The sequence below is a fragment of the Lutjanus erythropterus genome, chromosome 16 (genome assembly GCF_056507025.1).
Source record: "Lutjanus erythropterus isolate fLutEry1 chromosome 16, fLutEry1.hap2, whole genome shotgun sequence".
Lineage (NCBI taxonomy): Eukaryota > Metazoa > Chordata > Actinopteri > Lutjaniformes > Lutjanidae > Lutjanus > Lutjanus erythropterus.
Window position 1 is genome coordinate 22106514 of NC_139332.1, and position 23795 is coordinate 22130308.

Below are 23795 nucleotides of genomic sequence, written 5' to 3' on the forward strand. Positions count from 1 at the left end.
GGAGGAGGCGGAGGAGGAGGAGGACTGCTGGCTGCTGCTGCTGCTGCTGCGGAGGGGGACGGGACTGCGGTTCAGGTGCACCGCTGTGATTGAAACAACCGCGAAGTTTCACCGCCACGGAGAAGAAGGAGATGAACGCAAAACTGCGGGATAACGTCCGGGTTTACCGACAAGAGTGTTAATCTGTTAGTTCGCCATCTTCTTCTTTTAATTTAATCGGTGATGGGATTCGTCCAGGAGCGACCTGCCGCCCTTTAAGGTAAGGAGAAGTGGAGCTGTGAGAGGCAGTTTGTTGTTGTGGGGTTGTTTTTGTTTTGTTTTGTTTTTTTGAGTTCGTGTGGGCGAAAGTTTACTGAAACATCCCGTCGGTTGGTCGGTCAGTAATATGGATATCAGTTATAGCGAAACACTCGGCCAAGTCGTGGTGTCCGTCCTGTCCCGCGAGTCTCGTGTCTCGCTACACAAGTCTCCTGACAGACACCAGCCCCCCCGTCAGCATTATTGGTCCGTTATTATTATCTTTACTGCGGTTTGACACAGCTGTGGACCGGCTATCGGTGGACCGGCTATCGGTGGACATTGTCAACGCACGCAAACTTGTGGTAAGTGAGTGCAAACGGGACAGACAACAAGGCTGCCATTGTACCGGATCAGCGGCGGATTAACGGAATTCCTTTTCTCTGCACTGTCTGAATGGCCTCCAGTCTCTCTTTCTCCCTCTCTGCCCGCCTGCCTGTCCGCCTGCCTGCTGCCTCTGTGGGGATAACATCTTGATTTCTAGCCGCTTCCACCTCTGGCACTTGTTAGAAACGGTAAACTAAACGGAGCTCACAGCCAGCAGCCACCGAACCGCAGATGTCCAACTGAGCTGTTGTCAAACATGTGGATGGGACAGTGCTTGTAGTTATTGTTATCAGGGCTTTTGGCTGAAAAAAGGTGATTAGTAAACAACAGGGCTGCAACTAACAGTTGTTTTCATCACTGATTAGTTAGTTAGTACTTATAAAGTCAGAAAACAGTGGCTAATAAATGTCACAATATTCCAAAGCCCATGCTGACATCTAAGTTGCCTGTTTTTATGGCTGTAACTAACAATTATTTAAATTAATAAATTAATCTGTCCATGGTTTTCTCTAGAACCTGACTGATTTCTTGGTCGGCCAGTATTATCAGCTGATAATGGGCCTGATGTTGGTATATCACCAATATATCCGTATCAGCGTCTATGTTTTCTGATATGAAAACTTAGTTTAACTTAACTATTTGTTGTATTTTTTTGTTTTTCTCATAATGTCATAAAATAGTGGTAAATATTCGGCACAATTTCCCAAAGCCCATGCCCATTGCTTGTTTTGTGCGACCAGCAGTACAAAACCCCAAGATATTAAATTTGTAGTGACATAAACAGAGAAAAGAGCAGCAAATCCTCACATTTGGTATAAGCCTCAACCAAAGAAAGTTTGGTGTTTCTGCTGAAACTAAACTGGGGCTGCATAATTAATTGATTAATATATTAGCAAAATTGCAATAAGTGCAATATCCAAACTGCAGCAACAACAGCATAATGAAGTACTGTAGTGCTGCAGAGATGACCTGTCTTAAAAAAGAAAACATGTTTGTTTGGTACAGACCCCAGTAAAGATCATGATAATCATGATTTTAATAGTTTTTTTTTCTTGTGATGCAAAAATGATCATTCCCACTAGCTGTGAATCATTATTGCAATACCAAGTCTGTGCAAATAATCACAATTACTCTATCATGCAGCCCTACACTGAACAAATGATCAAAACTGTTGGGGATTAAGTTTCTGTCAGTTGATTAATCAACTAATTGTTTTACCTCTAATTTTGCAAGGTGATTCCACCGGTCTTTAAAGACAGGGTTGTATAGAGTTAATGAGCATGAGAGGACAAATATGTGTCAAATTGGTCTTCAGGGTGTTGTTTTACTGCCCTGCTGATAAAAAGCTGTTGTCTCATGACTGATCGTCACTGTTAAAGATTGTCTTGTGGGCTGAAAAAAGTCTAATTACATCCCACAGGCAATGAGATATGACAGAGGTTGTAGCTCTTTCATGTTTGAGTACTCAAAGACAATAAACAACAAACCCAGATTGTCTATTTCTTACTCATCCACCCCTCCCACTCTTCTTCCATACACTTGCACATCATGCACAACATGCGCATGCCCCCCCCCCTCCCCCTTGTGTATGTGGCCAACCAACATGTGGGGAGGTAATCCCAGCTATTAGGGTAATCTCCTCAGTATGACGATCAATAGGGGAGGGTGCGCGACGACTACCAGACGAGTAGCGGGGGGACAAAATTTGTGCTAAAGAAAAATGATTTAATCATCCAGATTAGGTCAGGAGACTGGGGTCTGGACAGGGGCTTGTTGCTGGAAGGGGGGGAAGGGTGCAGACAGAGCAGACAGGAAGATGTCAGGGGTGAGGCCATCTCCACTTTGGGCTGCTCCCTCATGTGACAATGGGCTGCTGAAACATTTTGTTTTCCTTAATCTGGAGGTATCGAAAACAGCCAAAATTTGGCTTCACAGAGAGAAATAATCAAATGGACATCATGGGACTGCTGTATGAGCATCAGTGTAGTAAAGAAGAAAAGAGGAAATTGGTGAAAATACATTGTTGAAGAAGCCAGACTACTACAAAAACATGTCTTGCACAAGGTAATAGAAACAAAATAACCAACAAAAACTGCACTTTTTGGCTTTGTTACCGGTATTTAATAAAACATGCAAATAACCACAATAAATTGTTGAGATAATTGCCCTCGACAAATTACATTTTCAGTCTTTAAACGAGCTGCGAGGTGTTTCAAGGAGAGGAAATTGTAAAGGGAGAAAAGCCCAGGAGAAATAGGTGGATCAAAACAGGTCAAAGTCATTATGCTGTTGTTCCTGTGAATCCATTGTGAGGTAGTTACAACGCAGCATGTGCCGATGGCTCACATCCAAAACAGCTTGTATACCATCCTCTTTTTTTCAGGGCTGCAACTAAGAATTATTTTTAATGTTGATAAATCTGGCGATTATTCCCACAGTTAATTGTTTTATATTTAAAATGTCAAGAAATTGTGAAAAATGCTTATCACAATTTCCAAGAGCCCAAAGTGATATCTTTAAATTGCTTCTTTTGTTCAACCAGCAGTTCAAAACCCAAACACTATTCATTTGCTATCAAAAATTATAAAGAAATACAGCAAATCCTTACACTTAAGAAGGTAGAACTAACAAATGTTTGACATTTTTGCTTGAAAAATGAAACAACAAAATGATTATAAAAAAGTTGGCAACTAATTTTCTTTTAATGGATTAATTAATTGACCAATCATTGCAGCTATACATATGTGTATTCTCATCATTAAAAAAAAAAGAAGTCACAAGCAGTTACAGCAACAAAATGACACTCTCTTTAAAAGCTACAGTATGTCATCATCACTTTTCCAAAAACAGAATTCTGTTACTGTAATTAGAAAGCTTGTAACTGCTGTAATACCTTGTTATGAGACTTAAATTTTAAAGGCCATGTTTTTCCAAACCCCTCCAGGTCATTGTGCAGTTTTTGTAATCAAATGGGGAAAAAAAGCACCTCAGCAGGCATGTTAGTGCACAGGGCACTAGTCTGCAGAATATGGGGATGTGCCTCTGAAATAGAGTGTGCAAATACCTGTGCACATTCATGCTGAGTGTGCATCCTCTCTTCTGATGTTATGACCTTACAGCAGAGCATGCAGATGGACCACATACTGGATTCAGTGCAATTTTAACATATGCTAGCTGTCTCTCCTATGTTGTCTTTGTCTGCATGGGGTGTGTTATTTCACCTATCTGGATTAAATGTAGACAGATGGGAATGGAAGCACTTCTAAAAAATATCTTTTGACATCACTTACCCACTAGCTGTATCATGCAGTGAAAAAGGTGATTTAATTATATCTTAAACAGTTATTTTACAAAACTTCTGCACTTTCAGATTTGAATGTTTGCATTTTTCTTTGTTATAGCTGCGTTCCCAACCAAGATACCTAAAACTTCTAGCCCCAGGAACTACTTTTCAAGAAACTAAAAGGTTCCTTCAGTCCATTGTTGTCTGCATTTCCACTGACAAAGATAAAGCAAATTAGTCTGCTAACATAAGAAAAAGTGACTGCTGTTTTTAGTTAGTCATTTTGGTGCAGTAACTGTAAGTTGACATAGATTTTTGTGATGTTAAGATTTGTCAATATATTCTGTCAAAGTATAATTAATCACTAAATATATATATTTTTTTAAAAAAGGGGGAAATTTAACATTTACAGTAAGATCTACTTCAATGTCCCTGCCATTGTTTATTCAAATACTTCTTGCTGTCATTAAGAGTATTGTAGTGTAATTATTAAAGTAGGAACTGGTTTAATGCAGTGCAGCACAAAGCAGTTATAATCTTGCAAACCAAAACAAAATATTAGTGGAAGTATGTATTGAATGGGTTTTGTGATGACTCACATAGGTTACCATGAAAAAAAGAACTTGCCCTTTAAGTCTCCAGTGGAGGAACTGGAGTGCAAACACCGGCAAAATGTCCAGATGGAAGATGGGAGGGATGAGTAAGGCGTCCACAGATCCCTTCTGCTTGGCCCCATTGAGACAGAGGGAGACGAGATTGGATGGGTCTGAGGGAGTCGGGTTACTATCGGCCCATTCTACTCCAAAGAAGCGGTGGTGTAAAAGATGCAATACCCCTATGGGAAACCTAATCCAGACCCTGCTGCCAGCTGTCATTCTTTTACTCCAGGGTAAAATCGCTAAGCAGGTATCGCCTTACCCTTCAATCCTTACCTTAATCATAGCAGGAAATTACACACATGTCCCTCTGTACTATAAATCAACATCATCTTTGTAATGTGAGAGTTTTGATCTTATGCACCGATAAAGATCTACATATCACAAAAGGGCAATCCCATCCTTAAATTAGATTTTGCTTTAGGTTTATTTAAATGATCCAGTCTTATTTTTTCTTAAGTATTAAGTTTTTACATTTCACCAAAATCAATAGCAGATTCTTATCCGAATCCCAGGGGAGAAATTTTAACACTCGAATTAATGACTACAGTATTATTGCACAGAGATATATGATATTGCACTTTGTGTTATTTTCGACCCTGTACATTGAATATTTTTCTGTAACATTTGTATTTAATCTATTAAATAGATCAAGATGTTAAGATAAAGAGAGGCCAAGACTAACTTTGGTATTTCTCTTCTGATATTTGAGCTACAACCAAGTAACATTCAAGATTTGACAAGCTTCATACTTAACTGCCATGCATAGATGAAAATAGGGCTGTATCTAGTGATTATTTTCATTATCTAGTGATCCTTTCTAAGTCCTGCTGCTTTTTCTTTTGCACTCCAACAACAGTTGAACAGACTTGGTACCTAGCAGAACCTCAGACAATTTCCCCTTTACTGTTTCCTGCACTTAAATATTCTATGTACTAGGCTCATCTATATTGAACAGAAAACCAAATGTTGATGATGGTTTAAAGATGTTGCTGGGGGACCTGTAAAAGTGACATATAGTCTCATCTTAAGTAGCTAATAATACCAAAATGCGAGCTAACTAGTTAGATAATCTGCATCAGTTGTTGCTAGCTAGCTAGCTACATAAGCTACAATAGCTTCTTTTGTCCAACAAACAGTCCAAAACCCAAAGACTCTTCACTTACTGTCATAAATGACAAAGAAAAGCAGCAAAAACTTTCAAGAAGCATATTTTGGCTCAAAAAAAGATGGAAATGATTTATCATTTATGAAAATAATCAATTTTTTATTAACTAATCAATTAATCAACCAGTAGTTGCAGCTCTTGATGGAACAATTACTAGATTCATTTACTAGTTGATAAGAAATAAATATCAATTGGCAACAACAACTATCAAAAAAAAGCACATTTTTTTTTAGCAAAAACGGACTTGTTTCTGCTTCTTAAAAGGCAAATGTGATTATTAGCGTATTTTCTTACTTTTCTGTGATAGTAAACTGAGTACCTTTGGTTTCTGGACTGTTAGTTGTACATTAAAAACTTTTATTTAGATGTGTCAAACTGGGCTTTGGTAACTTGGCCATGTTCTCTCTTTTCCAGAGTTTGGGAGAGCAAACAATTAACCGACTAATTGAGAAAAGAATCAGCAATAAATAGAAAATGAAAATAAATCTTAGTTGAACTAAATTTAAGAATTTGTCTTTAAATTTGAAATAACCGAAAGGTCTTTTTAAACGCCAAAACAAAGAACTCTGACTCAGACTGAGGACTTGCAGCATTGAGTATAAATCAAGTCATAATTTCACTTCTTATGTCAAACGATGTGAGCAAGGTTTCTTGCACTAATCTCACTTTAATCTATCAAACAGAGTACGTAATGTCAGTTTTCTGTGGCTTCTATCTTTGGAGGAGGACACTGAACCATAATGTCCTGTATATATTTAATCTGTGTTAATCTGTTATGTTTTCAGTTGCACTGGCAGTGAGATCTACATCTGGTTGAGGCTGAAATGAATGGCAGTGTTAAAATGTACACCTGACAGAGGTAGCAGGTCGAACAGAAGACGACAGGAAAACTGATCGAGTAAAAGACAGAAAGCAGAGTGATAGAGAGACATAAAGGGAGACAGTCAGAGCGAGTCTGAGCTGACCTTGCCATGATAATCTAATCCCTGTCGAGAGTGCTTTTTTTAGAGAGCAAGTTAATGCCAGCAGATTATACTCCAGTGTCTCCCACACTAGCCAATCCACACTGAAAAGAGAGTGGGTCCATAGTGGATCCTCAGATCTACCACGGCAGATAAATTAACGTCAGTAATGGAAGGAGAGTCATTTGAAATTGTCTGTAGAAATCACTTCGCTTCATCTTTGCCTCTCTGCTCTCAGAGGTACTGTTCAGATAGTTTTTGACGTCTGCATTTGGGCTCCTCCGTGAGATCTCATCTTGTGTATTTTTTAAGAGTGACTCTTCACATTTTCCACAACAGGTACAATCTCGGCCAAGAATCTCTCCTCTCTTTGTCAAGTCCCCTTCCCTGTGTGTGCTTCACAGCACTAAGGGGCACCCATGATAAAAGGCCACTCATCGAGCAGCTCATCTCATGCTATGAAGAGTAATCCCTGTATATGTTGTGTAACCGAGTGGAGGGCTGGACAAGGAGGGGGATGGGCACAAATGTGCGCAAGTTTGTCCGTGCTTGTGACTGTTGAGCTCATGGCTGTCTAATCTCTTAGGTACATTAGGCTGTTCGCCCACAGTACTGTGCTGCTTCACTGTCATTTATGCGCTGAAGTCATTCTAGGAACAGTGTTTGGTCTTCAATACTATCTATGAGTTAAGACCAAGATATACATTACTACCAGGCTGTGTTGAGTTGTATACATTGAAATCATTTTCCTCTAGAGCTGTAACAAAGAAATTCATTATCTGATTAGTTGATAAAAAAGAAAATCAACCATTTTGATAATCGATTTACCACTTTTCAAGCAAAAAAGTCAAACATTTTCTGGCATCTTAAATGTAAGGATTTGCTGCTTGTCTTTGTCATTTATGAGGGTAAATCTTTGGATTTTTGGACTGTTTGTTGGACAAAAGAAGCAATTTGAAGATGTCACTTTGGACTCTTGGAAGTTCTGATGAGCATTTTTCAAAACCTTTTTCCATGAAAATAACAGTTAGTTGCAGCACTGTTGTTCTCATTAGCCTATACAGTCAACATTATTTTCATTGTTGATTAATCCATCAATTATTTTCTTGATTGATTAGTTGCTTCCTCTATAAATAAAAGAAAAAGATTGACCCTTGTTTCCCAAAGATGAGGTTCCTAAACCAAATCCTAAACCTAGCCTAAAGATATTCCATTTACTGTCACATCAGAGTAGAGAAACCAGAAAATATTCACATTTAAGAAGCTGAATTTGAGAGAATTTAGGATTTTTTTCTTTAAAAAGTACTCAAACTGATTAATGGATAATCCAATTAATTTAAAAATCAATTCATAAATAATTAATTAATTGTTGCCGTACTAGTCAACGTGTACAACACAGAACAGTGTGTCTTCTGTTAGAGAAGATTGTTTGTTGTAATGTAAGTGGTATCACTTTTGTCATGTTCTGTGGCTTATTTTCTCTTTTTTTTCAGTACTTTGCCCTAACAGAGTTATTTTTTAGTTATTTTTCGTGGTCACAGGGTGCTGTAGCCTTTAAAACGTGGTCGCTATTTGATTACGAAATTTGACTTTGTTTTAAATTTAAGCTTGTTTTGCTCACTGTCAGGTGCATATGACCTGAATGTTGAGCATGCTAACTTGGTCTTGGATAGTCATTAAACATGCAGCACCTGGGAACGTGCGTTGACTCCCCTACATCTGGATGGAGTCATCTTCAACTGCATCAGCATTGAATCAGCAGGGAAAACATTTTCTGCATACTTGCTCCTAAACACAAAGAGATAAGAAACCCATTTTTCAGTTTTGCTGGTGCATCGTTATGTACAGGTGTTCAATGTGGCCGTTTGTCAGATCTTTGACTTTTATTTTATAAAGAGAATGACTTTCAGTATGATTTGAAAAATTGCTCTAGGTTCAGTCTAGGTTAATTTGTAAGCTGCGGCGTAAAACTATTTTTCAGACATTGGATATAAAACTTTTACATTAAAATGCGAATTATTTAAGAGTTGTATTTGGAGCAATTTATCCACCTTTAAATGCAGTAAAACATTATTTGTGGCGTTTCATTTTCAAGGTTTGACATTAACTGGTGCCCGATGGCACGTGACCCCATGTAGCTCATCTTTCATCAGAAACACCACATCACAATTCAAATTCATCAAATTCCAGGAAGCGCTTACAAAAAAAGGTCTATCCCTCATCTTGTTATTCAAAATTCAGCTTTTGCATATTGCATAAAGGAGTTCTTAGATTTGAAGATTTTTTAACTCTGTTCCCAATTTTATTTGCATCATTGTCATTGACAGACAGCCAATTCCACACAACTGTATCTGTCAGTAAATCCATTGATACACTTCCAATAAAGGGATGCATACTATATACAGTGTTGGAAAAGGTATACTATAGACATATGAATTAATCATTACACTTTACCTACTGTGAATTGTAATCAACAACATTTTCCAGCAGAACATTAGGAATCTAATCTGCATGAACTTTTCCTTCAGTGTGCAGTTAAATAATTTGAACACAGAGCCTCCAGGAGCTTGACTTTGCCTTTTATATGATACAATTTCATAGCTGATACAACATTTTTTCAGAAAGAATAAGCTATTAACACAGTGATTTGATTTTGTGAATAATTGCATTAGCAGTGTCCACAGCAGACAGATTTCTGAGTTTTAAAGAAAGCTGTAAGAACTCGGAAGATAAAAGAAAAAAAAACCTTGAAAATATCCTCCCTTTGTATTTCAACTACATTTACTCAGTTTGTGTATTAGTTTTGTTTTCTGCCTCAGTTGTGTTTGCAGGTGGTGGAAAACAGACAGGATTATTGGACACAAAACAGTAGATGCGAGCTGAGGCTTAGCGAGTGACTATGGCTTTGAACACTAGCATAAGGACAGTCACATGCTATCTCCAGTCAGGGGTATGTTGGCACAGGCTTGTTGCTGGTTGTTGGGAATATTTGGATGACTTCAGCACATACACACACACACACACACACACACACACACACACACACACACACACACACACACACACACTCACACTCACACAGGCACATATACATGCACAGTCATGGGGTTCACACATACTTGCTTCTACCTGTCTACAGTCGCAGAATTTTGCAGGGATTAGTGATAAGTGAACATGTATTACTTACAAAGAATAAGGTATTTTAGGTATTTTGGTCTGTTGGAAACATCTTGCAAAGTAAATTCAGGGGAAATGCTAGTCTATTTCCAGATCCTGGCAGGAAATTACACCCACAGTTTCTGTGCAGCAATCAGGCACACAGACAGTGCACACATATACGACACACATGCAAGCACACACACACACATCACAGCACACAGGCTCTCAGCATCAGTGCCCTGACCATAGGGAGTTTGTGCTGAGCTGGTTGGGACGTCAGGATGAATCAATGCGAGGACAGCTGACTGGACATGCCTATTCATCTGCCAAAGAAAAGAGAGAGAAAAAGGGAGCGATGGATTCTAAAAGAAATGAGTTAGGCCCTGGAGCAACATGTTTGGCTATCTGCATTACTTTACAGATCCTCCAAAGGGCTCTCAGGATTTATGGGATGAAAGTAGAGAAGAGGTGGAAAAGATAGTGATGCATAGAGAGGGAAAAATATGGTCGCAATTTATTTTACAGTACACTAAGAAAATGTAGCAAGGTGTACTTTGTATCAGATTACTCACTTTATAGTACACTGTCTAATAAAGAACATATTTTTAGTTTTTGTCTAATTTGATACAAAGTACACAGCATGTTTTGTCCTGCTAGTGTACCATTAGATGTATGGTGTCTAAATAGGTTGTAGTTGTTTATCAGACATTAAACAAACGCACAACATATTAGGCTAGTTCTAGTTTTTGTCTAATTTTATATAAAGTATATAAAGTCTTGTTATGTCTTTTTGGTTTACTGTAAAAAAAAGTGCTACCAAAAATAATTTTCAAAGATTGATTTAGTTAAAAATGCAGTACGTTTCCTGTTTAATGAAAACACCACAAAATTTCTTGTATGATTGAGCAAAAGGAGGATTTTGCAGATGCAGATATATAGCACACACTAAGCATGTAGGCTGCTTTGACAAAGGCATAAGCTTACACTGTAGAGAGGCGGCTAACTCCATACTGATGGCCTGTTTATTCCCATCTGTTGCCCTCAGCTCTCTGACTTTATCCCCATTGTGTTAACTCATTACATTCGCCTTAACCTTAACCCCTTAATTGCCACCCTCGAGTTTCTCTTGCACATCCTCCCCCTCTTAGAGACAGTGTGCCACATTGCCCATGCACTAATCTGACGGCGTCTGCCTACCAAACACCTGCCACGTCCGGAAAAACCTCCTAAACTCCTCCCATAATTCCAGATACAACACCCATTCCAGCGTGAGCGGATCAGCACACATGACTGCGAGCAGGCAGGCAGGCAGGCATGCAGACAGATGCGACCATGGATGCAGATACAGATAATTAGACAGACAACCTCATCCCTCGAAAATCATACTAGAGTCAATCTCTTTTTCTAGCCTTTATGTGTTATGTGCACCTAGTTTTTCCTCACATTCAAAAGACTGACAAGACAAACAAGAGTTGTCTTTTGTCCTGCCTCTTTGCCCAGACATGTATTCGAAGACAGTGACGTGTAGGCCCAGGCCTCTTTGCTTTAACAATACCTCTCTTGACCCCCCAATGAGCGGTGGAGGGCCAGACATGAGGCGATGTGACAGTTCTGGTGCGGCCGACACAATAGCAGGTTTTTCTTTTGACTGTCTGTCTGGCTGTATGCCACAGAGGACTTTCTTTCACTATTAACAATCTAACAAATAGTCATGTTAGCTGAGGAACATGTTTAACCACATCAGAACGTGACTGTGCCATGAACTGTTTTTCATGTAGAGTACAACAGATGCCTGTTCTGTTTTTGGATGATTTTGTTCTGGTTTTAATCAGATGTCTTAGAACTATTAGAGCCTCATACATCAACTTATCTTCCTGACTGCTTCACATTTCTAAATGTTTAATTCTGTAGTAAAACTAATATTTAGAGAGGCACCTTGTTACCTTTGCCCACAATCTTATGTCAGCACCTACTCCAGAATCAGGGCTATGTGTGTGCCTGTATGTGAGCTTCTAAAAATGAAGTTTGTTGATAATGGATTATTGATCGTGAATTAGAGTGGACTGCCCCTCAGGGTTCATCCTGGCTGGCCAGGAATGAATACATCTCTTCATGCTCCACCTAACACACTCAATTTAGGCATAGGAAACCAAAGGACCGACACGCACACGCATGTTGAGACACTGACCCGCACTCTAATATGCACAGACAGGCGTCGCTCATCCACTAAGGGACAAAGATTATTCTAAAATCTGTGTGATGCAAATTGCCTCAGTGGGCTCCCTCTCTCAGTCTGTGGTTTGTAGTTTTTACACATACTGAGTGAACCTACTTTACATAGAAGCCACTTGTGTTTCCATTGTCAGTGCATTCATGGTGAAACCATTCTCTGCATTTCTGGAAATGTTCTGTGAACCTACAAGCACAAGGAAAGAAAGAAATGTGTTTTTGTTTGACAGCTTTCTGAACGTAAAAAGTATCTTAGTCAACTGGCAGGTCTTTGACTTGGGATAACAAAATGGGATTTTTTACAGGTCCAGTATGTTAGAAATGGGGAATGTAATAAGGAAAAATAGAAAATAATATTCATGAGTCTGTTTTCATCACAGTGTATAATCACCTAATAATAAATAAAATAAGAATCACTGTTTTTATTATGTAAGAATAAGTAGTTTATCTTTCCAGAAGGTGTCCATCATGTTGCATTGCCATATTTCTACAGTTGCAGAGAATGGACAAACTAAACACTTGCTCTAGATGAAACGTTTTGCATTTTTTTTGCACAGCCACTGTAGTTCTGCCCACGTGCTAGGAAGGGAAGACTCACACGAGGCATTTGGAAGCTCACCGCTAGATGCCACTAAAACCACACTGGTCATTTAAGTAGAACTGTCACAATTCAGTTATTTAAACATCATCTAAAATCTGTAGTTTTTATCTGCAGAACTACTGAACAGCAGTATCAAGGTCCACCCAAATCACTTAATTACATTTGAATTAAATCCTTGGTTCCTCCAGTCTGTGTAGCACTCAGGGGTTGTAGAGCCAACAAAGGCACAGATAATGACATTTATGTTCAACTTTAAACCCTACTAGTTATTATCTTTTACTCTCCTTGCTTATTCTGAATTCTAAAGTTGACCAACCCTTGTAGGCATGGTTGTCAGCACACTACAGCCTGCATCACTGTGTCCAAAATTAAATAACAATAATTTAATTATTTGCAAAGGTCCAGTCTATACAGATATCACTCCAATGATTGTATGTCGTTTTGCATGCTTAGATTTTACAGAATGGACATTTAATTGGTCTTATGGTTTTTGTTGCGTGTTTTTTTTTTTTTTTTTTTTTTTTTTTTTAACTGTTGAATGAATTTATAAACATTGGCTTTTCCATTTCTTTCGTTTTGTTCCATGTACTTAAATATTTAAAGCTAAATATATCTGGAATTGAATTCTCTGTGATACAGAAATCTTAGGCCCTAGGAAAGCAGGGCAGTGAACTCTGTCTTTTCTTAATTTAACTTCTCATACATGAGATTGTGTTTTAATTATGAATCATTCTAGAATTCATAATTATTAAAAAAAAAAAAAAAAAAAAAAAAAATTGGCTTAGCTGTATTATTTTTGACTCTCCTAAAGGAACAGTTAACCCCAAAATTTCCTCTGGCATGTAGTGCTATTTATCCATCCTGATTGTTTTGGTGCAAACACGTTTCTCTCAAATATAATCAATTAATCAACATCTTGACCCGGTCACTCAAGACAACCCACACATCTTGTTGGGTTTCATGTAGGAACTATTTTCTTCAAAATCAAAAATGTGTGATTTTGATTATGGGGTGAACAGCTTTATATATCAGAAAATTACCTTTTTTGATGTCATTTGTGAATTTGAATAAGTGTAATTATCACAAGGCTAATTGTATTTTTTATTATTATTTTCAGGTATTCTTGCCCACAGTATGCAACTTGATCAAGAACTTCTCTTCAAAAATCAAGATGGACACTAACGCTGTGATGTTTTGCAAGTTTTCGAAGCCCATTCTGAGAACTCACTAACTTTTGGAAGATAAACTTTGCAAAGTAAGAGAATTTATCCCACAGCTGTGTTTTTTGACATACCGGTGCTCCAGGAAAAGTAATGGAGAAAGAAGAGGATGTGTCACTAAAACCCACAGCTAGTACAAAGGCAGAGACTGAGGAAGATGTGACTTCTGGCCACACCTGTGGGGTGTGCGGCCGCAGCTTTCCTCTCCTCAGCTCTCTGTCCCAGCACATGAGAAGACACACACGGGAGAAGCCGTACAAGTGTCCATATTGTGAGCACAGGACGGCACAGAAGGGAAGTCTGAAGGCCCACATTCGAAGCCATAAACTGGGCCTGTTCAGCCATAATCTCAAGGACGGGGATGGAGATCAAGAGCAGAAAGATGCTGATGCTCCTGACCCACCTGAAATCATCAGCACATCTGACAAAGCTCATACTGTCAACGGGAAGGTGAAGAAGAAAGGAGCCAAGAAAAGAGTGAAAGGCAAAGATGGCACTGAGATTGGTGATGAGGCTGATGGGGGCTGTACCTGCAGCATTTGTGGCCAGAGTTTCCCGCAGGTACTTCTCCTTAAAAACCACATGAAAAGGCACCGCAGCTCCCAGGATCACGGTTGTCGGATTTGCGGACGCCGTTTCCGCCAGGCGTGGTTTCTCCAAAGTCATATGCGCATTCACCGGGTCAAAGCCCAGCTCAGAGGTGGCAAAAGCAATGAGCCACCTGCCACCATCAATGGAGTTCCTCAGGACCCAGCATCACTGATAAATGAAGAGTGCCTCTACGAGCTCTGTGCAGGCTGTGGTAACTTCTTCTCTGACCGCAAGACGCTGCGAATACATGAAAAGCTTCATAAACTGAACCACAGCCACACTCAGACACAGAATCCACCCCAGGAAAATGCCGAAGCCTCAGAGCCACACTTTGCTAAGAGGCATTTTTTGGAAGCCTTGGACCTCACGTGTGTTGGACAAAAGGAAACCTCTGAGGAAAAAAGCACGGGCAAGCGAATTCCAGAGCTGGATCCAGTTTGTAGTTACCAAGCGTGGCAGCTTGTCACAAGGGGACGACTAGTAGAGGTCACAGAGAAATGTCTGGGATGGGAGGAAAGGCTCGCAGATGCTGAGGTGGCATACGACACAGAAAAGGGCGAGTATGTACCCCTGAAGCAGGAGAAGAAAAGGAAGCAAATCGAGACCACCAGCTCCAATGTTAAGAAGATCAAGACTGATACAGGCACTGATCAGACATCAAACCGCTTGACTCAGACTAAAGGTGGCGACAAGAAGATTTTCCAGAAGGACCGTATTCTGCTGAACGGACTTGGTCATGCGTTTTATGAGGCGCTGCAGACTAAGAAAGACAAAGATGTCCACTTCTCACCTAAACAGACCATCAGGAGTCAAGGCCAGGAGGGTAAGGCATACACCCCACACCACACTATAATGTCTGTGCTATTGTTTGGACAACAGTTAAAATTCCTTGAAAATGGGAATCAGTTATCAGGCACAGTTTGTGCTGAAGATGGCAGATTTGTATTGAATATTGCCCCCTTTTTTGTTTAAATCAGGGTATCAAAGGTTGTTTGTAAAGCATGCAGATGTGCCACTTCTTCTGATTGAAAACAGCTGGCTTCAGCACAGACAGACTAAAAGTCTCTCTGATAGTGCGTAAGGGTAATTTAGCGGGCCATCAATGGGAAAATTCAATACAACTCTGTACTGCTGTAAAAAGCACTTAGAATTTAACATTGTACTGTGGAAAAGGGAGACCTCTAGTGAATTTCTAATTGAATTACAGCAACTGAAATTGCTCTTGTTTATACAAAGGTTTTGAAAATACACTCTCATTAAGGTTTTCTTACCGAAGCATGAAAACATTTTTTAAGGGACATATAAAGTTGAAATGTTTTAATTAGCTAAAGGAATATTTTGTTGGATATAACTAATGAATATACATAAAATATAGATAAAAAACAAATTGGACAACATACACACACATATACCAATATAGACCAATATAGCTGTGATAGGCCAAATATTGGCCCATGAAATCAGCCAACTAATAACATAACTAAAAATGCTTTTATGGCAGATAACGTATGTTACAGCTACCCTATTTCTAAATAAACACTTAAAATAATCCAGATTTAGAACTACTGCTTTGAAAGAACAGTATCTGGGCTGTTTGCCTCATCCATTCACAAGTTTGTCCAGCATAAGAAAACAAAATGATAATGATACCTTATCACTTTAGTCAACTTATCTGGTTTGATAAACCGTGAAGTATTGAAAACAGTAATCAGAGTGTCTATTTACACCCAACCCCCTAGTTCAGCTATACAGAGCAACAAAGTCTCTGTAAAGAATTGTTGTGATAAATGAATGATTTAAAACCAGCACTCTCCATAAGAGGTAAGTCCACAACTCTGAGACTGGGTCAGGTCTAGAGGTCACGGTTGACTTTAATTTTTAGACTTAGTTAAATCATTATTTTTAGTTCTTAATTTTTTATTGTTTTTTTTTCAGTTTGGTTAGGCAACAAAACTACTTGGTTAGCTGTAGGAAATCATCATGCTTTGTCTTTGTCATGCAGGTGTTAATAGCCATATTGGCTATTCCACCCTCAGTGCAAATAGTATAGTTGGTTAACACTCAAATTCTACATATGTCTTTTAAATTGCTTTCTCTGCTCTTACCTACAGATAAAAAAACATACTTCTGTGAGCACTGTGATTTCCACACTGTTGACGCCTCACTACTCAGGTCTCACCTGCACAGGCAGCACCAGGACTTCCTGGGTCCCTACAGCAAACACAGCACCATTTTGGACAATATTAGCCAAAGTGGGCCCAAAGCCTCAAGATACATGGACTACCTCAGAAACAGGAGTGCGTTGCTCAGTCAGCCATACTGGAATCCGTACACATGTCCACCTGGCCTGGGCTCTGCAGAGTCAAACATTAAGACAGAAAAGCCAAATGGTACAGAGCTTCAAGGGCAGGGACACAGTACTTCTGATGCTGGAAGTCTCCTTAACCTGTCTTCTTTGCCTATAAGTGAAGGAAACTATCCAGTAAAAACAGAGGGCCTGGTGAGGCACCAGTGCCCATACTGTGCCCACACTACCACCTACCCTGAAGTGCTGTGGATCCATCAGCGGGTTGCACACAGGGTGGATGGCAGCAGCTCCATGGCACCTAAATGGGCACCCTGCACTAACAGTGTGAAGAGTTTAAAGGCAGGTGCTACCCACTGGAGACGCACAGGGCCTCCACCTTTCCTTGAAGGCAAGGACTGCCCTGCTTTACCTGCTCCGAGAACTCAGCGCACACAGCCTCCAGGTTTCACTTCTCACAGCAGCAGTAGTAGCAAACACTCAGCCCCCAAGACCCAATCAGGTGCCCCCAAATCTAAGCATCAGTCAAAGGACTCGCGGTCTTCAGATGGGACACAATCCAGTGGGAGGATGGGACTCTTACCTCAAAGGAAGTCTGGTGAACATAAGCAGGCAGGGGAGGGTGGAAGTAAAAGCTCAAGTGCTCAAGCTGCTTCATCAGGCAGTATTGTTCACAGCAAGAGTGTTCCAAGTTTCCAGCCTACAAGCAGCCCCAAGCACAGAGGCCACAGAGCTGCAGTGGAAGCAAACTTCCCACAGGAGGGTTTGGGGTTTATGCTGGCCAGAAATCATGGTGGGACTTCATCCAACGCAGCTGCAGACAGATCTCATCCCCGCAGGCAGTCATGTGACTCTTCCTCAGGTCCTAAGGGTTCTGATCTGTGGGCTGCCATGAACATGTGGGGTCACAAAGCCTATTTAGAACCACTGCGTTTTGCTCAGGGAAAGAATGAATCAGCAGGAGAAATGCCAATGGACATTGATATTTTAAGTCTCCTGAAAAACTACAGTCCCCATGACCTGGCTGCTCTTTACCAGCACTGGGGGTTTGTTGATCCCAGGATTGATCCACAAGGTGAGGAAGAGCTTTATTTTTGTGTTTAATTAACTGGAAAAGGAAGATGAACAACTGATTATTGATAAATTCAAGGTGGAGAACTGATTAAAAGCTGTCAGACTGATAACATTTAAATGGATTAAAAAAAAAAGTGAGCACGTGGCTGTACCCAGTGAGAGCACACTAAGAGTGACTTCTAATGTTAATGATGTTTTACACTGAATAGTCAACAGGAGGCCATGTGAAAATCAGAAAGCGACCAGAATATTTTTTGTTTACACATATTTATGTTTATACTTCTATTTTTACAGCACTGTTGCAGTTAAATGGGAATTTCGGAAAAGATGTCCATTCCACCTCTGAAGCTTCCAAACAAGTATGTTTCCTTTGCAGCAGCCACTGATACTGTAGTTTTGATTTAATTATTTTTAGAAAAGACAGAACTAAAATGTTTTTTAGTCTCTAATGAACAGACAAGTGCATAAGCTGACATATTACTTTATTTTGATTAAAATTAAAGGCCCAACACGTCATTTTTACATTTATTATATGGATCTATTTATATTTAGAAGTTAAGAAATTTACATTTGGATGAAAAATCATGAATTTAAATTTATCATAATTGAAGATATATAATACATAACTGATTAATTAACTCAATTGATTGAGTTACGACCACTAACTTCACTAACAATATAAAAATTTAAGACATTTTAAGAAATAAAACATTAACCTTTAACAAAAAAGAGCTGAGATTCACACACAATAAGATTATCATTGCCTAGCATTTACTGATGAAACTGGGTTCTTAAAAATGGTTGAAAAGTCTAAAATCCAATAATATGAACTGTAGGTTTTGAAATAAGTTAAAGGGACAGCCCATCTTAAAATCAAAACTACATACTTACTCCAATTACTCCAATAACCACTAATGGCAACCGTGCAGCAATGTGGTGTCTGGGCTAACGTGGTGTCTGCCAAAAAAATAACTACTTCTAGAAATAATAAGTTAAAATTATTTCTATCAACATTATTTTCATTTCATATAGCTATGGGTGCCCCTGTCAGTTGGTACAGTGCACCCCATGAACTGAGACAGACAGTCCTCTGCAGCAGTCGTTGGTTCGACACCAACCTGCAGCCCATTTGCTGCATGTCATCCCTCTCTCTGTACATCCTTTCCTCTCATATCTTCAGCTGTCACCTATCAAATAAAGGCAAAAAAGGTCAAATAATAAACTTTTAAAAAAAGGAGAAGCTCAAGTGTGACACAGCACATTTGGTACCTGATTGAAGCCTGTTGAAAATAATGAACTTTGAGCCTGTTGCACCTTGTGCAAGAAAACACTCAAATTAGAAACTTTGGGTATAAAAACATTAGAGTCACATAAGATGTCGTTAAAAACATAAAGCCGCTGTAAAATTGCAACCAACAAATGCTTGCCATCACCCAGTATTGTTTTGTATTCACATCAGGAGCATCACCAAAGTTTGGCCCCAGTGCAACTCACTCTGCAACGACAACAACAGCATAAACTCCTACCACTCCAGTATGCAGCCTCCAAACAGCATTAGGATCAATGCCAACATTAAAAGTGAAGGTGCTCTGGACTGTATACACAGTATGCCAGTATGGACATGAAATACGGCTGAGTGATTCGGACATGAGATCTGAGAGGTTTACCACCTCTGCAGAACAATGTCCTGGTGAAACTGTGTATAGAAACATTACTAATGTGAACAAACCTTCATCCCCATCAGAAAGCATTATATCTTAAAATCTCTCATCTTCTCTGTGTCCATGTATTAAACAAATTGCCAGTTGGTCTGTGGTGGTGCAATGATTTTGTTTACATCAGAGATTTTGCCTTAAACCAAAATCATTAGGTCTAAAGTCAGTTGACTGCAAACCTGATCTGTCAAATCTCCATCTAAAATTAAGAACTGCATGAAGTCCTTCTCTCCCTCGCGAGTGTGTACAGTGTGTTTTCACCAACTGTGAGTTGCTGTTCTCTTGTCTGTACCTTGTCTGTGCCTGAATACAGTAAGTCATTTCTGTACACTCGTGCGTCTGCGTATCTTCATGTGCTTGTGAGCGTGGCTGTCAACTTCCACAACCTGGCTGTCTCGTCCTCCTCGTTTTTGTAAGAGAGGCTGACAGGGACGAGGCAAACACATAATAAAAAAACATTGTTGTCCCCCTCAGGGTAAAACTCGCCCAGCATCTCCATATGGTGTGTCATCAGCCTGTCAGTCAGGCCTACCCTGATGCTACCTACAACTGTTCTTGCTTTCTCCTCCTTCCCCTAGAGTAATACGTGGGTAACTTTTCGAACACTAGAGATGGGCAGTATCTCAGTCTATAGGGATGAGGGATTACAAATCAGATAAAACTGATCTGGATAACACTGAAGGGGATGTTAACCAATAATATTACAACATATATAACTGTAATAATAGTTGACAAATTATTATAGATGTTTTATTTATTTATTGTTGTTGTTTTGTTTCTTGTGTCCTCTACTTTTTAAACTTTAATTTTGATGAAGGCACCAAATTCACTCTTTCCACAATATGCACATATTCCACAGCATGAAGTCTCTTTGTGAGACCTTGTAGGTCAACTAATACAGTAGCTACTGTATAAAATATCATAACATAATGTGACAGGCCCTGTACTAGACAACATCATATCATCAGAGATTCGATTATCACTTAAATGTAGAGGTATTAACAGCATACTGTATGCCCCAAAACTGCCAAGGTATATATGGCATTTAAGTAAAGGCAGTAACACTAAATGGACAAAAGAGAGACATGTGAAATATGGTTACTGTAAGAAAAGGTTTGTATCAACTCACCATATACTTAGTTTTGTTATTTCAAGGACTGTCCTCACCAAGAACGCTAGTTATAACAACAGCTTTAAATATGTAATTTTAAAAATTGTTCTACATCAAATGAATGGCAGAGTTCAGACTGCAATATTATGGCTGTGGTGTGGAATTTCATATCCACTTGTTGTCTGGGTGTAATTATTATTCTTTATATACTGGAAAAACTTTTAGCTAGTGTTGCTAAAATACTGTCATTTCACATCGCATTTTGCAAATTTCAGCACACAACTAATGTATGTTTTTTTTAGTCATTATTAAACCAGATTAGCTGAAAATGGATTAAAAATTTTCTTTGGTCAGCATATTTTACCGAGGTTGACAACAAAGCAGACTAGATTTTAAAAGTACAAGCCCACTTCCATGCAACGCTAAATTATAAACTAAAGCTTTACATTTTTTAAGAAATAAAATAATTTATTCTAGAATAAAGACTAACAAACTTAACATGTTTAGAATGATAATCAAAGTTATTAGTTATCAAACAAAAATTCAAAGCCGTAATAAATAACACAATTTCGATTCAAATGCATTTCTCACATTCACAGGTAGTCTTGTCAGTGCAGCTGCTGTGAAACAATGTTAGCACTCACCCTTGTGAGTTTTGGGAAGGTGAAAAAGTTTGTCTTCAAGTCTGTATAACTCCTAAACATTCTGCTGTAACTGTTTGCCTAACACATCCTAAATGACAGCAAATTCAAACTAAACCTGTTACTGGGTAGCAGCAAATATATATTATGTTAGAATGTTTAGAAAGATTCAGTAGAAAGACAGTTGCCTGTTTCATTATTAATAAAATGTTACTGGCTAAGATAACCATGAATATTAGATTGAAATGCAAATGGAAATAATGGAATTTTAAACGACTTTTCTTTCTTTTGATATTGGCGTTATATATCAGCCATCAGCCGCCCTGCTCGGTAAATATCAGCAGTGGCCAATGAAAAACTCATATCTGTTAACCACTAATTGATACCTCATGTTGAAAACACATTGTCATTGAATGATAACCGAGTGGCTCTTATGAAAAAAAAAAAAATAAAACAGCATCATAAATTGTCTGATGAGTTCATGAAATTTTGATATTATTAAGATGATTTCAGATAGTGTGTATGATTTTGAATCTTTATTAACTGTTTGACAGTGTTGTTCTAACTGATGTGCCTCACACTTTTCTCCTGCAGGTGAACAGCCGCTCCACTTCCTCCTCAGGGTCTCTTCATAAAGGAACGTGAACATACGTTGTGTTCCTGTTGGCTTCCAGCCTGCACGATACTGTTCAACAAAGAGGCCTGCTGTTCTTTAAAGGAACCAGCCATAACTCCCAAAAAGGACAGCGGCACTGGAAAATGCACAATATATGCAAAGCAATGAGGTGGACTCTTATTATTTTGTAATATGGTTGTTTAATTTGAAGTGTTATGCATGCTTTTTGTTTGTTAAGAGTGTAGATATGTTAGGTACCAAACAACATGAAGACATGTTCTGTGGAAATGAGGTAGAACTGTTTGAGCTTATTGTAAAAATAAATGGGGGGGTTGCGGGGTTGGGGCGGGGGGGGCACAGCCGAGGTGGAAATCAAACTTGAAACTATTATATGAGGACATATTGGCAAAGATCCCACAGATATCAGTGAACAAGACTGACTAAGACTGGATGCCACCAGGTACACTTCAAAAGATGTAAGCTGTGACCAATACATTCTACTTAAATTTTACCTCTCTATGTATGTTGCAGTTTGTTGTTTTTATGACGCCTACATGCTTGTAACATGTCCCATTTTGGATTTTGGTTTAAGGTTAGTACTGTGTTTAACTGTCTCAACATTTACAATATGCAACAGGTCACTTGCATATACACTGTAGTTAAAATATTGCCACAGAATTATTCAAATTCTGATCCATCACTATGCTATAATTACAGTGGTGGTAAATTCAGAAAAGTCAAGTAAAGTTCTGTCACAATTACTCTTTTGAGTTGAGCCAGAACAGTTTTCAACAAAAAATGATCCCACCAGATGGTTTAATTAGAGCTAAATCTGCGCAGAATCCAGGCTTTAGCATTATTAGAACATTATCCCACACACACACACACACAGGCAGAGACACATGATGCAGTGGTTATATTATCATTCTCATACTGAATGTTGTGATCTAAAAGCATTTAAGCCCACAATAACAAGTAGTGGATTGACTTCAATAATAGCTCGCAAAAATAAGTCCCAATGAGAATTTTGAAATACCTGATATGCAAATACTAGAAAGGCTCTGCTTTTAAACTGAACATAAGCATCATATCCCAGGCAACTGAATTTATGTAAATTCATTCTCTATCACTATATACTCAAATATGCCCACATGAATCAGTGCTGAAGGGCATCATCAGTGTATTTGCTGTCTTCTGCTACAATCTGTTATGCCAGTAACTAAATTAACTAACTGCCTAGCTGCAGTTTACAGCCACAAATAATACAACGTTCAGGAATAATTTGTAGTTTTTGAAGTGGGGTTGTATGAGATACTTATCCATAGTCAGTGTATTACCTATAGTAAATGGCATTTGACATACAGATGGAGGAAGCTAAGCAAAGTACTGCTATCAACAGGGTCAGCAGCAAAATGTATTTTAACCACCTTAAAAAAAAGTCTCATCAAAAAAAAGACAGACTTCCCTTTGCAACACGAAATTGTCATTATAGCCGTTTTATCACTCACTCAAAGTCAACCAAACTCCTTTGGTTGGCAAAATCAGTAATTTACCTCTGAAAGCAGGTTTTAAAGGGTTGGTTTGAACTCACCAAAGACACACAGTAACACAAACAAACCAATGAGGCTGAGCTAAATATAGTGTATTTACTATTTTTTAGGCGGGTTACCTTCCTAAAGCTGTAGCCCTGCTGCTTCTCTGAACTGGGGACGTGCCAACTGCCATCTACTGTCTGGGACACTGAATATGGAAAAGTATGACAACCCCGCCTCAGAAAAATTCTCCTTTAATGTAAAATCATCAACAACTTGGGTAGCATTAAATCGACCTCTTTTAAATT

The 23795-nt window shown here is 38.9% G+C and overlaps 1 protein-coding gene across 2 annotated transcripts; it reads left to right on the plus strand.

Annotated features, from left to right (window-relative positions):
- On the plus strand, positions 1–23564 carry LOC146313098 (zinc finger protein 516-like). Of its 2 annotated transcripts, XR_014772096.1 has the most exons (6): positions 1–259; positions 13800–15316; positions 16605–17873; positions 18167–18231; positions 21934–22236; positions 22321–23564. XR_014772096.1 is itself a non-coding variant. In XM_084739702.1 (5 exons), the coding sequence occupies exons 2-5, from the start codon at positions 13996–13998 to the stop codon at positions 21982–21984; spliced, it is 2706 nt and encodes a 901-aa protein (XP_084595828.1). In that variant the 5' UTR covers positions 1–259; positions 13800–13995; the 3' UTR covers positions 21985–22304. The 2 variants fall into 2 exon arrangements, 1 of the variants encoding a protein (XP_084595828.1); XM_084739702.1 differs by lacking the exon at positions 22321–23564 and having other exon boundaries at positions 21934–22304.
- The last annotated feature ends 231 nt before the right edge of the window (positions 23565–23795 follow it).